We start from the raw sequence: 18,799 nt of genomic DNA on the forward strand, positions 1-18,799 counted from the left end.
GGGAAATGTTAGAAAGAATTACTTCACAGAAAGGGTAGTGGATAAGTGGAATAGCCTACCATCAGAGGTGGTAGAGGCTAAGACAGTAGAAACATTTATACATGCTTGGGATAGGCATATGAATATCCTTACAAAGAAATAAGGATTAAAAAGGGTTGAGTTTACCTGAAGGGTAAAAAAAGGGGCAGACTAGATGGGCCAAATGGTTCTCATCTGCCGTCAAATTCTATGTTTCTATGTTAAGAAGCCCTGATGAAGGGTATATTTCATATCTGGTCCTTTAAGTTTTGTGGGTATAAGGTCGGAGGACAAGTTTTAGTTTTTAGAAATAAGGTCTTAAAAACTTGTTCTGCATTCACTGTATACATTTTCAGACAGAGAGAAGTTGGGGGGGGGGGGGGGTGTAAAATATGGCACACTAACCGCAGCTTTTGAAATGGAATATCATTTATGTGATTGAGATAAGTCCACTTAATTCTCCGGTTCATATAAACCATTTAAAACTCCAGAGGAAAAGACACTTTTTTTTTTAAAGGATGTGTTCTGTACATTGTAACTAAAGCTCCTGATGAGGCCCCACGCAGCATAAGTGTAACACAATTCTAGCTGACACCAGGAGATTATTTTCAGTACATACGATGGAACTCCTATAAAAACATAACAAAATCAACTAGGTTTGTAGTTATTATTCCTGTGGATTCGGAAGTTCATTCACTGGTTATCCAAAAATGTAACATTTCTCCACATTTACTTCCTTTGGTCAAAATTCAGTAAATAGATAAATAGACAATGAAAGCGGATATTCAAATAACAAGGTACGGTTGTATTTTCTTTACTCATTCCAATCCTAATCAAATCTTATGGTTAAAAATAAAATGCATGCTGGAGGGGAAAAAAAACTCCTAAAGACTCCTAAAGTCTATAAAAAAATACAGGACTAGCCGCTTAGCAAATGTTTCCGGTTATGAAACTGGAACGGTACTGCTAAGCCACTGAGCTAACTGGTATATGCATTATGTGCGTTTTACTGCCAGACGGCGTGTATATAATGAGGCAAACAGCAGCACTGACAGGACTACAGATGACTTAAGTGTTATTTGCACCTTGTAATTGAATAGTCCCAATTGTTTTCAGGTAAAACTTTGTTCACGTTATGAGCAAATCGATCAATGTTAAAGTATTATTATAAAGACATCAAGCAAGCAGTAACGAGGGGAATATTTTGAAAATTATTTTCTCAGTTAAAAGAGAGTAAAGCCGTGTACACATGGTAAGATTTCAAAATCGCCTAGCAAGATAGCCAGAATCGCACCGTTTGTACACTGCGGGCGATTGCGATGTGCGGCCCTGCAGTGTCGCTATCCCCTGGCAGTATAAACAGTGCAGGTAAGGCAATTTTGACTAAGCCTTGTATTTGGCCTAGGGCCAAATCAGCCTGGTCAGAATCGCACCATGGGCTTAGTGAATAATTGCCTGTGTCCATGTGTTCACCCCTTCACTTTTTCCTCTCCGGCCACCATCACCCAATCTGCTGTGCACCTCTGGAAGAAAATGACACACAAACATTTCCTTCACTTTAATTATCTTCTCTGAACTCTGTGCTTTCACTTTCTGAACAGTTGTACACCTACTGTATTTAAAGTCTGTCTTAACCTCTCAATCCTCCAGGGTATCCGAACCCTAGGTCGACCATGTCTAGGTTGACCTTTATTAGGTCGACACCCTATGGTCGACACCTAGTGTCCATGTCAACTGCATTGACACTCGAGACAAAAAATTTGAAAAACTTGTGTCGACTGTTTGACTGTCGACCTTCCCATGGCTGACCTAAAGATTGTGTCGACCTTCATACCCTGTCAACCATGGGTATGTGGACCATTCATAGTTGTCAACCTACTCACTGTCAACCATTGGGTGTCGACCTAGTGAGTGTTAAACTAGACATGGTCGACCTAGCATACCATAATCCTCCTACGAGAGGCACACTGCACCTACCGTAGCCCACCGCTGCACATAGAGATCAGAAACCGTGGCTAAAGGTAACACAGCCACCCAGCTGTATTACCAGAAGGTAGGGTGAGATAGGCTCCAAAGAAGTGTAAACATTGTTTTTAAGCAAAATGTTCTTGTACAGGTACACACTCTGATAATTTAAGCCCTTAGCCCTCCTTATACCAATCTCTATACTTACTTTCCTGATGGTCACTTTCCCCTCGTACTGAGGTCATGTGACGTCAGCTGCCCACCCCGAGCAGGCATTTTTAAAACATTGGATGGTCCCCGCCAACCACTCCCTGCCTGCCCATCATGTAGCGAATGCCCCAGCGAGAGTATAACTCACCAAAGGCATTCGCTCCGGGTGCTTGCACATGAGCAACTACGCGCAAGTGCAGAATGTGGCCAAATTCTGACCTATGCGAATAAGTCTGAATCGGCCCCTTAAATGGTAGGTTGTTGAGGTTTTAAAATGTAGGCCCTATTGGTCTCCCATATTCTTTCTACAGGAACCGATTAAACCAAGATATCCAAAAATGTAAATATAAATATATTTTAAATGGTAAAACAAGAAATCACGAAAGTATTTCTATGTGGGGCCTATCAGACAAAAAAGAAAAACATGTTTGTTTTTGGTTGCCTTTGTTAAAATATAAATAAAACACTTTTTGGGATAGAGATATATATATATATATATATATATATATATATATGGAAAGAAATAGAAGGAGCGCACCAATGAGTATAACAGTTTGACTTTTACTAATAAAAGGTAATAAGAGTACATACATCGAGGTAAAAAATAATCAGCATATCCACCGTATCATATTGCGCAAGCCATGTCTGGACAAGGGCAGCAGAGTCAGCAGCACTGGCGAGGTGGTCACAGTGGGTCCCACAGATGGAAATCAGCCAGGCGGAGGAACGGTATCAAGCGTGTCAAACGAGAGGATCAAGACCGGACGGAACAGCAAGTGAAGCAGACACGTCGGGAAACCACACCCCAACGCGTTTCGTCACTACGGACTTCGTCAGGAGGCGTGGTTGTAGGTAAGTATGACAGGGTTTACATAAGGTGCTGATTGGCTATCAATTTGATATAACAGGTATCAGGTGAAAGACAATTATACACAGACATGTTTATTTAACAGATTCAAACCAGTGAGAAAAAATCAAATCACCGGCTGAAATTACAACAGTAATGACAAAACAAGTTTTATTGCAGTATCTAAAAGACTATCTAAAAAAGACATATATTATAATACATATAGATGTTCTAAAATATCTAATGCTGCAAATCATTAACGATAAAATCAATTTATTTAACGGCAAAAGAGAGAGAGGAAATATATAAAAATATATATATATATGTGCATAATGAGTATATGCACTACAATTTTAAAAAAGAGAGAGATCAAACTGTATATACATAGATATGTATGTCAAATTGTGCCTACGGAATAAAATAATCCTAGACATTAAATATATATAACATGAATATAAAAAAATAAACGTAAAAATCGGAGGAAGAAGCGAGAAGAGACAATATGTTAGTACATTAATATTGAACTCGTAAAGACTTTTATAACATTATAAGGCTATAGTAGAAACACAGTTAATTTATTAAGCAACAAGACAGTGATGTAATAGCAGCATTAACAAGTGCAGTCGACATCATCCTGCAAGACACATGCAGCAGTCGTAACATTAAAGAGAAGGCGAGGGAGTGTTACCTCAAGCTACAACGCCTCTCAATGTCACAACTGCGCTAGTATCCTAGTGCAGGAACGGGGTGATGTCGACACCTTCGTTAAGGCCGCTAGGAGAGAGGGTGTTTAAAGTGTATATCCAGTAGGTTTCTCTCCTACTTAGCTTTCCGAGTATATCTCCTCCTCTCTCGTCCATAGTAATATGTTCTAAGGCTTTAAATGTAAAAGAATTTAGATCTGATGAGCAACAGGTAGAAAAATGTCTAGGGACACTGTGAGCCAAAATCTTGTTTTTTATACTTCTAGTATGCTCCAAAATCCGCAGTTTTAAAACTCGTTTAGTCTTGCCGACATAACTCATCCCACATTTACACGTCAACATATATATGACGTGAGTCGTGAGACAGGTCATCCGACTCTTGATACTCCACGATTTTGTATGGTCTGCATTCCAAAACAGTGTTCTTTCTCTGTCGGCATATTTGCACACTTTGCATTTGTTGCAGGGGAAGAAACCATTCGCTATTTTAAGCCAACTGTTGCTTTTATCACAATTGTCTTTTAACTTACTAGGAGCTAATACATTTTTAAGAGAGGAAGCCTTCCTAAAAATAACCTGCGGTTTTGGTGGTAACAAAGGTTTCAGAATAGGGTCAAGGAGTAGCACATCCCAATGTTTTGTTAAAATATTTCTTATTTTCTCACCCTTACAGTTAAATTTCGTGACAAAAGGAACATTTTTATTCAGTCTGGGTGTCTTGGCTTTATATTTTAAAAGGTCTTTCCTATCCCGATTAAATGCACGTTCTTTACAGCTTTCTACCAACTCGGTGGGATATTCTTTTTCAATAAACCTTTTGCTGTAAACCTCAGCTTGTTCATCAAATTTAGTATCATTTGCACAGTTCCTACGGACCCTAATAAACTGAGAATAAGGAATGTTACGGATCCATTTTTTATGGTGACAGCTTTTGAAATGCACGTAGCTGTTGCTGTCAACTTTTTTAATGAACGTACTGGTATTAATAGTCCTGTTGTCATTAGACCAGACAGTGGTGTCAAGTGTTAAATCTAAAAATTCAATTGTAGTTTTATTAGTATTAGAGGTAAATCGAAGATTAAGATCATTAACATTAATGGCTAACATGAATTCATTAAAAAGAGTTTCCTCTCCATCCCATATTATTAAAATATCGTCAATGTAACGATTAAATTTAACTATATTGTTTTTATAGATTTGATTAATTTCCAAATTGCACTCTTCCCAAAGACCAAGGTATAGATTAGCGAGGCTAGGAGCGTAGGGTGTCCCCATCGCAACACCACATATTTGTGCAAAAAATTCTCCTTGGAAAACAAACACATTGTTGGTCATGATTATTTTGATGCTCTCAATCACAAAATTCCTAAAATCCTCACATAATGTCTCATCATTGTCTAAATAGTATCTGATGGCCCTCAAACCTCCTTCATGAGGTATAGAGGTGTACAGAGCCTCAACATCAATTGTGCACCACCTATACGTTTCTTTCCATTCGAAGTCGTCTAATTCCATCAGAATCTGTGTGGAATCTTTGGTATACGATTTGAGTTTGACCACATAGTTCTGTATTTGTATATCGACAAATTCTGAAAGACAGGATGTAGCTGAATTAATTCCCGCTATGATTGGGCGTCCGGGGGGTTTCACAAGTCTTTTATGTATTTTTGGCATAAAATAAAATAATGCCAAAGGAGGATTATCATTAACTATATATTTCTTTTCAGTTTCTGTGACACATTTATTAGTAATGCCGATATCAAGGTGTTCTTTAATTTTATTTACAATAAGGGGAGTGGGGTCATGGTCCAATCTGCAGTAAGTAGTATCATCATTGAGTAGGCGATATGCCTCCTCTAGATAGTCACTGCGATTGAGAACCACTATCCCACCCCCCTTATCTGCCACTTTGATCACTATATTGTGATTTTCTAATAGCAGCTTGAAGAAAATCACAATATAGTGATCAAAGTGGCAGATAAGGGGGGTGGGATAGTGGTTCTCAATCGCAGTGACTATCTAGAGGAGGCATATCGCCTACTCAATGATGATACTACTTACTGCAGATTGGACCATGACCCCACTCCCCTTATTGTAAATAAAATTAAAGAACACCTTGATATCGGCATTACTAATAAATGTGTCACAGAAACTGAAAAGAAATATATAGTTAATGATAATCCTCCTTTGGCATTATTTTATTTTATGCCAAAAATACATAAAAGACTTGTGAAACCCCCCGGACGCCCAATCATAGCGGGAATTAATTCAGCTACATCCTGTCTTTCAGAATTTGTCGATATACAAATACAGAACTATGTGGTCAAACTCAAATCGTATACCAAAGATTCCACACAGATTCTGATGGAATTAGACGACTTCGAATGAAAAGAAACGTATAGGTGGTGCACAATTGATGTTGAGGCTCTGTACACCTCTATACCTCATGAAGGAGGTTTGAGGGCCATCAGATACTATTTAGACAATGATGAGACATTATGTGAGGATTTTAGGAATTTTGTGATTGAGAGCATCAAAATAATCATGACCAACAATGTGTTTGTTTTCCAAGGAGAATTTTTTGCACAAATATGTGGTGTTGCGATGGGGACACCCTACGCTCCTAGCCTCGCTAATCTATACCTTGGTCTTTGGGAAGAGTGCAATTTGGAAATTAATCAAATCTATAAAAACAATATAGTTAAATTTAATCGTTACATTGACGATATTTTAATAATATGGGATGGAGAGGAAACTCTTTTTAATGAATTCATGTTAGCCATTAATGTTAATGATCTTAATCTTCGATTTACCTCTAATACTAATAAAACTACAATTGAATTTTTAGATTTAACACTTGACACCACTGTCTGGTCTAATGACAACAGGACTATTAATACCAGTACGTTCATTAAAAAAGTTGACAGCAACAGCTACGTGCATTTCAAAAGCTGTCACCATAAAAAATGGATCCGTAACATTCCTTATTCTCAGTTTATTAGGGTCCGTAGGAACTGTGCAAATGATACTAAATTTGATGAACAAGCTGAGGTTTACAGCAAAAGGTTTATTGAAAAAGAATATCCCACCGAGTTGGTAGAAAGCTGTAAAGAACGTGCATTTAATCGGGATAGGAAAGACCTTTTAAAATATAAAGCCAAGACACCCAGACTGAATAAAAATGTTCCTTTTGTCACGAAATTTAACTGTAAGGGTGAGAAAATAAGAAATATTTTAACAAAACATTGGGATGTGCTACTCCTTGACCCTATTCTGAAACCTTTGTTACCACCAAAACCGCAGGTTATTTTTAGGAAGGCTTCCTCTCTTAAAAATGTATTAGCTCCTAGTAAGTTAAAAGACAATTGTGATAAAAGCAACAGTTGGCTTAAAATAGCGAATGGTTTCTTCCCCTGCAACAAATGCAAAGTGTGCAAATATGCCGACAGAGAAAGAACACTGTTTTGGAATGCAGACCATACAAAATCGTGGAGTATCAAGAGTCGGATGACCTGTCTCACGTCATATATATGTTGACGTGTAAATCTGGGATGAGTTATGTCGGCAAGACTAAACGAGTTTTAAAACTGCGGATTTTGGAGCATACTAGAAGTATAAAAAACAAGATTTTGGCTCACAGTGTCCCTAGACATTTTTCTACCTGTTGCTCATCAGATCTAAATTCTTTTACATTTAAAGCCTTAGAACATATTACTATGGACGAGAGAGGAGGAGATATACTCGGAAAGCTAAGTAGGAGAGAAACCTACTGGATATACACTTTAAACACCCTCTCTCCTAGCGGCCTTAACGAAGGTGTCGACATCACCCCGTTCCTGCACTAGGATACTAGCGCAGTTGTGACATTGAGAGGCGTTGTAGCTTGAGGTAACACTCCCTCGCCTTCTCTTTAATGTTACGACTGCTGCATGTGTCTTGCAGGATGATGTCGACTGCACTTGTTAATGCTGCTATTACATCACTGTCTTGTTGCTTAATAAATTAACTGTGTTTCTACTATAGCCTTATAATGTTATAAAAGTCTTTACGAGTTCAATATTAATGTACTAACATATTGTCTCTTCTCGCTTCTTCCTCCGATTTTTACGTTTATTTTTTTATATTCATGTTATATATATTTAATGTCTAGGATTATTTTATTCCGTAGGCACAATTTGACATACATATCTATGTATATACAGTTTGATCTCTCTCTTTTTTAAAATTGTAGTGCATATACTCATTATGCACATATATATATATATTTTTATATATTTCCTCTCTCTCTTTTGCCGTTAAATAAATTGATTTTATCGTTAATGATTTGCAGCATTAGATATTTTAGAACATCTATATGTATTATAATATATGTCTTTTTTAGATAGTCTTTTAGATACTGCAATAAAACTTGTTTTGTCATTACTGTTGTAATTTCAGCCGGTGATTTGATTTTTTCTCACTGGTTTGAATCTGTTAAATAAACATGTCTGTGTATAATTGTCTTTCACCTGATACCTGTTATATCAAATTGATAGCCAATCAGCACCTTATGTAAACCCTGTCATACTTACCTACAACCACGCCTCCTGACGAAGTCCGTAGTGACGAAACGCGTTGGGGTGTGGTTTCCCGACGTGTCTGCTTCACTTGCTGTTCCGTCCGGTCTTGATCCTCTCGTTTGACACGCTTGATACCGTTCCTCCGCCTGGCTGATTTCCATCTGTGGGACCCACTGTGACCACCTCGCCAGTGCTGCTGACTCTGCTGCCCTTGTCCAGACATGGCTTGCGCAATATGATACGGTGGATATGCTGATTATTTTTTACCTCGATGTATGTACTCTTATTACCTTTTATTAGTAAAAGTCAAACTGTTATACTCATTGGTGCGCTCCTTCTATTTCTTTCCATGTCCTTTACTCTGTGAGGTACAAGCTAACCTCTATTGAAGTCGAGCTGCACCCATCACCTCCCCGTGGACGGAACCCATTGAAAATACTTTGAGACTTTGCGCAGATTGGTATACTGTCTGTATATATATATATATATATATATATATATATATATATATATATATATATATATATATATATATATATATATATATATATATATATATATATATATATAGATAGACGTATTAGAAGGAGTAAATCAGATTAAAGGTAATTTTCTGAAAATAAAATGTTTTGTGTGGGATAAGCTTAAAAAAGTAGGTACTTGTTTCCTAGCAGGGCGCCCCGTTTTCTTACGTACGCTACCGTAGTAAAATCGCATTGCATCTCATGGGCCTATATAGTGCCATGCGATGCGATTTTTTTATGTAATTTTTTCACTGCTCTGTTGGCCTCAGGGGATCATATCGCATCGCACCTCCCGCAAAATCGCATGCGATTTTATAGGGTGCGATGCCATGCCATTAGCGTGGTGAGCGCAGCAAGCCCCGCGAGGGGCGGCGGAACGAGTCCTCCTGACATTTTCATACCCCCACTATTCACGTCGGCGTGGAGTTGATTTTATATAGTGCAGCGAGCCACCGAGCCCGAAGCGTGGCAATCGCAGCGAGCCCCGCTAGGGGACGCTGCTAATCCGCGTCCCCTAGCAGGGCTCGGTGGCTCGCCACACTATATAAAATCAACTACACGCCGACGTAGATAGTGGGGGTATGAAAAGGTCAGGACAACGCGTTCCGCTGCGCTCGCCACGCTTCGGGGTGGCGTGGATAGTGGAGGGGGGGGGGGGGTCAGTGAAACCTCATTGTATGTCATAAAAGTGTATAGCTAATGGCATGGCATCGCACCCTATAAAATTGCATGCGATTGTGCAGGAGGTGCAATGCGATCCCCTGGGGCAAACAGAGCAGTGAATAAATTACATTAAAAAATTGCATCGCACGGCACTAAAATGGCCCATGAGATGCAATGCGATTTTACTATGGAGAATAGACCTGTACGCTTACAGCGTACTGGGCGCCCTGCTAGGAAACAAGTACCAAGAAGTAATTTACTTTGTGCTTGTAAAGCCTAATGTCACGGAGTTGACAGGACTCCATGCCCAGTGCTAGGTGTTAAAATGGTCTGCTTGATCGATGAAGCATGCGGGTGTCATTTCATATCCCTATAATCTTCTGTCTCAATTTTCCTTAGGATACTTATTGTATGGACATTTTGAGATTGATGACTTTGGAATTAATCTTCGTCATGTTTACATCATTAGAAAAGAACACACACCGAGGCTTTGCCAAGTCCCTTAGTAATTTAAATAACAGTGAATAATTAAATAATAAATGGTGCGTCTAAAAATAAAATCATGTTTATGTAAAGATTTGATATTAGATCTTAAAATATAGAATTCTTACACATGTCCCAAATTAATACACCATTCTGCATTGACAGGTCTTATTGGGTTACTGGAGCAGAGATAAATTAGAGCAATATGTCTTGAGTCTTCAAGTCCTTGACTAAAGATACCAATGTTCTGCCTGTTTCACACAGCTTAAGGGCGCAGACGTGTAAAATTTCCATGACCTCCCACCTTTGTAAACTATTTCATCACCACATACTTCTTCCCTCATCATTGAAAGAGTCTAGTTCAAATTCACAGTGCAATAAAGCACAATTCATCTTGTCCATATAAGACCTCCAGCCTGACCCCACAGCTACACAGCTGTTTCTTTTGTTTGCTTTACCTACAGTATTTTACTATAGAATTGTCAACTTCCAAGTTTTTAGGGAACTCTAGATATATTGTTGCATTTACATTTTTTATACACAATGCAATCTGACCTAGACGTATATTTAGGATGTATCTCTGCACATCCCATAGACCTTGTCCTTACAATATGTGCATCTAAACATACAGACCCAAAAACAGTAGCGTAGAGACACATTTGGGTCTACTCAATAGTTGTAATGCTGAATTCATCTTAAAGTTAAGCCCATAACCTCAAGCGAATGACCACATCGGCTTATAGGAATCTTTGTTTACCTTGTACTCAGGTCGTACTTGATGACTTTGGCAAGTCTCGGACTGGGAGGCCAGAGGAGAGGAGGAGGAAGGTGGACAGAGTGCTGCAAGTCACATAAGTATAGCCCTGCCTTCTGAAGTTTTGCTGGGATTTTCCAGCATTACGATCAGGTGCATATCTACAACAAAACTGATGAAGCTTAAGCTCCGGTGCCCCTATTCCCAGAAAGGCCCTGGAGCAACCTTTTTTTGTTTCTCTTTTTAAAGGAGTGAATTTTTTTCAACAAAAACTATGGAGTTTTTTAAATTGTGTGTTAATATAAGGTTATTTTCGTGACATAATCACTCATCTGGTTTGTGCATTTTAACACCAAAATCTGATTTTCACCTCGTTTTAATGTACTGTATGGTTATAGTTCATCATTGATAATACCATAACAACCAAGCTTCTTGTACATTATAGATGCTATTACAGCCTAGATGTGTGTTGCTTAGTACCATGGGAGTTGCAGTCTAGCTCTGTAATATGTGCTCTGCAAATAGTGTGAAACTTCTATGTTTTAAACTAAAATTCATGACCGCCTGTAAAGGCTCATTTTAGAAAGGAGACTGGGAGTTAAAGAGAGAAAGAGAGAAAGAGAGGAGAGAGAGAAGAGAGAAAGAGTGCTGGGAGGTGATTGCTGAAGAAGGTGTTAGGTAATTATTGATGGGGGAGTGCTGCAAGAGGTAGACATTTCACCTTGTACTCGTTGCGTAGGGTCATCACTCAAGCTTTATTATCCCATAAATATGGGCCCACCACTCATTGCGATAATGAAGCAGTGTCACGATGAATCAATTCTTAGCGAATCACCTCATTAAGATCCACATCCGCCCACTTTATGATTGGCTGGTGGGATGTGGGGGAGGCCGGAGAATTTCTTCAAAATTTGGGAGTCTCCTGCAATATCTGGGAGAGGGGCAAGTAGGACTCACATGGTACACCAAATATACAAACTATGTTAGTGACTATTAGTATTAATAATTGTATTTCTTATCCCTCAGTCACCTATTTATCATCTTGCCATCCTTTACCCAACTAATCTGTGTATGCCCACAGCTTTGACCTAAGCATTAATGTACTGTAAATCCCAATCTTCCCCACTGGCTTTCTGCTTTTTCCCACTTGACAGGAGTATTTTAGTATTAACTAGTATGCCTGTTTATTTGCAATATCCAATTAAACCAATAATTTAGTTTAACAGTGTTAATATAAAGGACTATGCTACTATTGTTATGCATACCCTTACCTTTTACTAGAACCCATATGTACTTCTACACAACCTCCTGTAGTCTTATCTGTTCGGTGATACTTTTGTATGTACTGGACTTTTCTGTGAATAAATGTATTTTTTACTTGACACATGTAATGCTAGTAAACTCTGCAAATATACTTGTTAAGTTGTAGTCACTGGGAAAGTTAGCACTGGCGTCTGCCTCAGCAGTGTTAGTGCATATGCGTGAGATGGTGTTCACACATACGTATAAAGATCAAAGTGTCCACCAGAGGTAGCTGGACAGAGGTGTGCAACCTGGGACTTTATCCTGTAAGAAAGATTGAGGGACTGAAAGCGAAGCAAGATAAATTTCATGATATCTCCTGTATTACCCTTGTAATAACTGGTCATGGTATTTATACAAAGGTAATTGGCAAGAAAAATAAATGAAGGTTATTTAAAAAACTGTATTTTGGACTTGACGGGAAAAATGCATGATAAGAATCTAATATACATGACAGCATATGCTGTTTGTTAAGTCTGGATTACAGAATTGTAAAAGAAATGAATAAATCAATGTGTATTCCTTTTTGATTAGTCTGGCCTTTCTCATTTATCTACATGTCAGGTCAGTTGAGGAGTAACAGATTTCTGCTTCCTTTAACTCTGCGTAGAGGCCACTTTAGGTCCATACAGCAGCTGCTGTGGTCAATCATCTAAGGACAACAAAAAGGTGTGGGGGTCTTCAAACTATACTGCCAAAGTCAACATGAAAACACTCCCTCCTTTTGCTGGCAGTATCTCCATAATGAATTGCCTGTCAGGGTGCGAAGAACCCTCAGAAATGCAAAGCAAAGGATTACCCTTGACAGTAGCACAGGGTGAGATTTTTGCTAGTGGCCATTTTTGACTAAATTAATCTGACTAGATGCACTGGTGATTTTGTCTATGTTCCCTATGACAGTCGACAATCTAGTAAAAATTGCCTTGCCCGCACAGTCTATTTTGTAATGCGATACTTACTTAGCGGGGCCACCCATCGGTATTGGCTGCATGTTTAATAATGTGTGATTTTGGAGAAACTTCCAGGTTTTGAGTCAAAATTGCTTGCCAAATTTGCACTGTGTGTACGCTCAGGTCCCCTTTTGTAATAGTGGGGCAACCATTTTGATATATAAGGCTTGCTGCATCTGCCACTGAAAGAAAATTCTATTTGTATGTTTCTCAAACATTTAAAGTATCACTTGTTCTTTGCAAAGCGCTCTTTATTCCCTGCCCAACTAACTTCATTATTACCTAATTTTTTTGTCACCATCGTGGTGGTGGAGCAGCCACGGGATCGGTGGCGATTATGATGTTGCTGCAGAAGGATTCTACTTCTTACAGTGCAGTGTTTTATATTATTGTGAGTTGGAGGAATTAGTGAATGTGAATAACCACTTTAATACGGCATCTATATTTTCTCTGTGTTTTGTTAATTTTCCTCCCTTTGACCTTAGCAGGTTATAGAATGGTACAGCCTCACAGGTCTTTTTGAATTAGGACACTGGAGGACTACATATGGTGGGTCAATTTATGGACTCCTTAACTCATAAACCCTTGCCTCATTCGGAGTCTTTTACCAAATTTCCTATCATTGGTGCTTTCAATTTTTTTCTTGAGACTATGGGCAGCTTTCAATGAGGCCGATTCACCATGTTTTATGGCGATTTTGTGCTATTTTCGTGCTGTAAGGCGATTTTTTTGACTAAAACGGTGAATCACCCTATTCAATGACCAGGTGGCGAATACATTTCAAGGTTTTTATCACCATGATTCACCGAGTAGCAATCGCTATCTTTTTATGGTGAAGTGGAATGTGAACTTTTAAAATAAAGTGTTTTGTTTTTTACATTTAGTGTAAAAAATCTGGAATTTTATTCTGAGGAGGGGCATGCTATTTTTATTCATGTGCTGTAAGCACATGAATATATATTTAATAAAAAAATTTTTTTTTTCACACAGAGCAGCCAGCAGGGGGCCAGGAGCCGAGCCGCTCATTAGATATTCATATATTCACTGCACCCGATCATTACATATGCACAATCGGGTGTAGTGAATACCCGGTCCCCTGTTGGCTATCCCGGGGGGCAGCCTGTGCTGCCTGGCTCCCGGGGAGCCCACCTCCCCCCCACAAACGTTCTGGGGCAGGCAGGGAGACTTCCATCTCCCTGCCTTCCGCCGTCCTCAGGCTCCCTGCGGCATCGCCGCAGGAGTTAAAATTTGCCGGTCAGGGGCAGTGAGCCCCTGACTCGTTGAATACTGGAGCCGGCGAGGCTCCGGAACGCGGCGGGCAGTGGCGAATGTGCAGCGAATTCTAAACAGGATTCGCTGCACATCGTCAAAATTCTCATTGAATACTGCCCTATGAGGTTAGTACAATGCACTGGACATTTCATTATTAGTGTTTCCATTATCAAGGAGATCAATATCTTTATATGATGGGTTTCACAGCATCTCCGTAAGTCAATACTCACTCTGCGCAGCAGTGTCCATGGGGAAACCATGCTGCTGTTGATGATGTCAGCCAGCCAGTGTATGGCCTTCGATCACAGGTCTTTGGCTTTGGCTGCATGGAGGGCTTACACATGTGGCCCTCTGAGGATTGCAAGGGATGCAAATTTGAAGGCCTGCAATCAAGGCTGAATTGGGCCCAAAGTATCAGCATGGCAGAAAACTGCAGGAGTCGGTGCCATCAAAGACGGTAAGAGTAGGAAAAGCAAATGAGGGAAGAGGGCCCTGCTAGTGAGAGCTTACATTCTAAATCAACATTATCAACCACTTATACAGCTGTGGTCAATATTTATCTTATACCTCCAGATATAGGATTTCAAAAGAGAGGTCATCACTTTATTGTTAGCAATTTCATCAGCTGCCCATAAAATTATTTAGCAATTATGGACACAGAATAACTTGCCCACCCTCTAGAGCAGGGGTGGGGAACCTTTTTTCTATCAAGACCCATTTGGAAATTGATAAAATCCTTCAGGGCCATATACCCTGCTTCCCCCGTCCGACGCTCCGGCTGCCGCTGAATAACAGCGCGAAGAGTGCCGGCTGCTGCTGCTGGACGCCTCTGGCGATAACTCGCTCCCGCCTCCACCACCTCATGTGAGAACTCCCCCTTCCTCGTCTCCTTGGCAGGAGGACAGGGGGTGTGGGTGGTCTGGCCAAACTGGCTAAGGGGGCCGTTTGCGGCCCGTGGGCCGGAGGTTCCCCACGCCTGCTCTAAAAGAAACTCTTTTTCATTTTCCAAGTGGATTGTTTGAAGGCATCGCTTGGAAAAATAGAGATTTGCACAAATTTGTGTTTTTGCTACTTGGTAGAGCTTCATAGAGTAGAGGTTGTGTCGAATTCTACTAAATAAGCAATATTTATTAATATGATTTAGATGATGAAAAGCAGCTTAAAAAACTAGGTTGCCTTCATTTGTTGTAGGAAATAGTAGTGCTACGGAGCCAATTAAGTTTACTGTGGGGGAAAGAAAACATTCATCTGATCATTCTGCTTAATCCATTGAGCTTCAGACCACCCTCCAACCCATGCAAGATGAGACTGTGCAGTGACATAAAATGTTAAACAACCACCACTTTCATCTTCAGCTACAGATTCACTGTGCTGGTTATTTGGCAAAGTACCGAAAACTAATTTGACCCTGGAAAAAGGCAGATTAGAAGATAACAATGATATTTAAACATCACACAGGCAGATGTGCATTACTTGCACATAGATAGCCATTTGGCAGAACATTAAAAGTGTGAGGTTAGATAACATTCTTTAACACTGAGGAAAGTTCCAGTATAGCTTATTCAGTACGCATGTATGTGAGCAGCAAAAGTAACAGCAAGCTATCAAAATTCTGAAGGCTGCAAAATTTCCAGCTGTAATCTACTATGCAGATGTTCCATAGTAGCCTATAATTATTCTAATGAACCACAGAACATTCTTACACTACTGATTAGCCATATAAGAGTGTCTCACTCAAATTGTTGTACTAGATCCTGCTGTTGCCAGAGGCTTTTAGGTTTACATGCACACACCACTGTGTACGTCCATACACCCACATTTATAAAATGATTTGTGATACTCCCATATCCCTACTACTACAATTTTTTAGCCATGTGGTAAGTATGGAAGTGGGCGAGTGAGAGTGAAGGAGAAGAAGAGAGAAGAAGAGAAGAGAGAAGAATAGAAGAGAAAAGAGAAGAAGAGAAGAGAAAAGAGAAGAGAGAAAGATAAAGAAAAGAGTAAAGAGGAGAGAGAAAGACTCAATCGATCTACGTGCGCATTAGGGTATGAAATTTGGGACTATTACAAGGTAGTCTCAGCTGCTACAGACTATAAGCTCAATTTATCAATGAGTTTTACCATATATAATAAGTTTTAAAACTGTGCAAATGGGGCTCCAGCCAAGCCAATCCGCTCTCAAACACTAGAAATCAGTGATAAATCAGTCTCTATGTACCATGTTTTGAATGGCATTTAAAAACATTTCTAAGGAATTCTAAGGAAAAGGAAGAAAAAAGGACTCCAGAATTACACTGAAGGAAATGTGCTATCATAGCAATATGGTTTATTTACTGCTCAATAAAATGGGCTATAATTGGAAATACTACAAAGGGGAAAGAGTGCTAATATGTATAAAATAAAAAATATTCAATGGCAATTTATAAAAAACCCGAATTATAAAAAAAAAAAATAAACACGTAAGTGCCATTTAATATAATTTATTTTATACATATTAGTGCCCTCTTCCCCTTTTGTAATTTATTACTTCAGATTGCGCTGCTACTGTATTCTTAACATAGTGCGGAAATATTATATTGATTGGCTGAATACACACAAACAGGCTTCCTCCTCTTAGTGTAGGCCATAGGTACTGTTCACACTTATTTTATGGCTTGTGTGGTCCTTCCCAAAAAGTGCAAAGAATTCAAAGGACTTTGGCCAAGTCATTTTGGCATCTCATACAATGGCATTTCATATATAACTTTTTTGTAAAAGACATCAAGCTTTATATTAGAAGATTTTTAAATGAAAATAGATTTAGAAACTGCACTCTTACCTCAACAATGCTTTTTAAATCTTGCACATATGTCCTTTCAGTCTGGAGAATTTCTTGTACCACTCTGTCAACATACATAAGCTTTGGACTCGGTGAATCCACTACTTCTGCATTTGAACAATTCTTTACCGATCCTTTGGATTCTTTCCATGGTATAGTCCGTCTCTCATCAGGTTTTTCCCTGGGGCTTCCATGAGCCTGTTCTTTGGTGCAGTTAGTCCGCAGGTCATCATTTGACAATTGTCGTGAAGGAACCAGTTCCAGTTTTATGGCCCCTGCTTCCTTATCCTGGTGAAATAAGCCCAAGTGACTATTTGATGCCAAGGTCATCCGACTCCCGAATGAACAGTGACTATCCCGGGAAGAGGCAGATGAGGAAGTTGAACCAAAGCTGACAGGCCTGTCACTGTCTGACATCTCCATGTTTTTGATTCCACAGTAACGGAAATGTCTGTGTCCCCGGTGGAGGTCTAACTCTACTGTTCTCGGGCTTTGAGGTTCAGTTACAGGTGGCAGAGGATCCAAAGGCAAATGGTAATCATCTGTAAAGCAAAAACATGTTTCTATTAAAATTTTAGGATGTTTCAGAAAGGTCATAAATCTGTTATTCCAAATGTACATTTTTAGATTTCAGTACTGTTGCATACTTCTTTGGTTATTTACACTTAAAGATGTCATATTTCTCTACTTTGCCACTGTCATGGTAACAAACAAGGGGAAGCGGTACATTCTGTAGGTGCTGTAGCCAGTATGCATATAAAATACAAGCGGACATATTAAAAAGCTTCTCATAGGATAGTACATCCAACTGCTTGTTGTTTTGTGTCATGTTGGCCTACATGGGGGTAAGGCAAAGTCACCCAGTTTGAATTTGAACAGACAGCCTACAATATGACCATACAGACACTAGACTGCATTCATAAGATGACTGGAAACTGATCGATATGGGAATTATTCCAACACTGTGGACTGTGACTGCCAGTCACTTTAAGCTCACACTGATATGTGGCTTGTCGGAGTTACGTTACCAAACTGATCATACACATTCTTGTGTGCAAAGGCAGCTGAAACATTTAAAGAGCTTGGTTGATCTAAATATACTGCAATTCTCTGGCGTTTGTGTACTAGGGGTGCTGGGGGAAGAAATAGGTTGGCTGCCTCAGAGGCAGATGCAGCATTACACTCAAGCTGGCCACCATCGCACTCACAAGGTGTTCAAGACATGCGGGCAATCACCAGTATGCAGAGCTCCATGCATCTACGTGTAGAATCAGTAATTACCAGTAGTCTTGAACTGGGGTATGAAGTTATAGGGGCCCACTTTAGGGGTGTGGACAAACTTCAGAGGGGGAGGGGTGGCCAGCTGCCACAGAAGATTGGCTAACCATTAGAAAGTAAATAGTATAGTAAAATATAATAAATACTGATAGTGCATGCATGATGTACCACATTAATGCAAGGAATACACTGTAGAAGATGCACCATAGTCAAGGACAGTATAATGTAAAATATGTATATTGTATGTACACCGTATGGAACCTGATCCCTATAATTGGAGGTGGGGCCCCTCAGGCTGCAGGAAATCAATGTTTCTGGGTCTATAGTGAAAAAGAAAAAGCTTTTGGTGGCCCAGTATTAGGTCTCAAAAGGGGATTGGTAACATTGGTCATCATCTGAGTCGACTATGCCTTTAAAAGTCATGTTTGTTTCCTGAGAAAAAAAAAAGACAA

The 18,799-nt window shown here is 39.5% G+C and overlaps 1 protein-coding gene across 4 annotated transcripts in view; it reads right to left on the reverse strand.

Moving 5' to 3' along the window:
* The window catches only part of PLEKHG1 (pleckstrin homology and RhoGEF domain containing G1), a 243,566-nt gene that overhangs the window by 77,205 nt on the left and 147,562 nt on the right, over positions 1-18,799 (reverse strand). For all 4 annotated transcript variants that reach the window (XM_083176164.1, XM_083176166.1, XM_083176165.1 and 1 more), the window contains exon 2: positions 17,070-17,611. In XM_083176164.1, coding sequence (XP_083032290.1) covers positions 17,070-17,492 — 423 coding nt within the window. In that variant the 5' untranslated portion in view covers positions 17,493-17,611. The remainder of the gene's footprint in view (positions 1-17,069; positions 17,612-18,799) is intronic.

Source organism: Crinia signifera, chromosome 3 (assembly GCF_055691185.1).
Source record: "Crinia signifera chromosome 3, ASM5569118v1, whole genome shotgun sequence".
Taxonomy (NCBI): domain Eukaryota; kingdom Metazoa; phylum Chordata; class Amphibia; order Anura; family Myobatrachidae; genus Crinia; species Crinia signifera.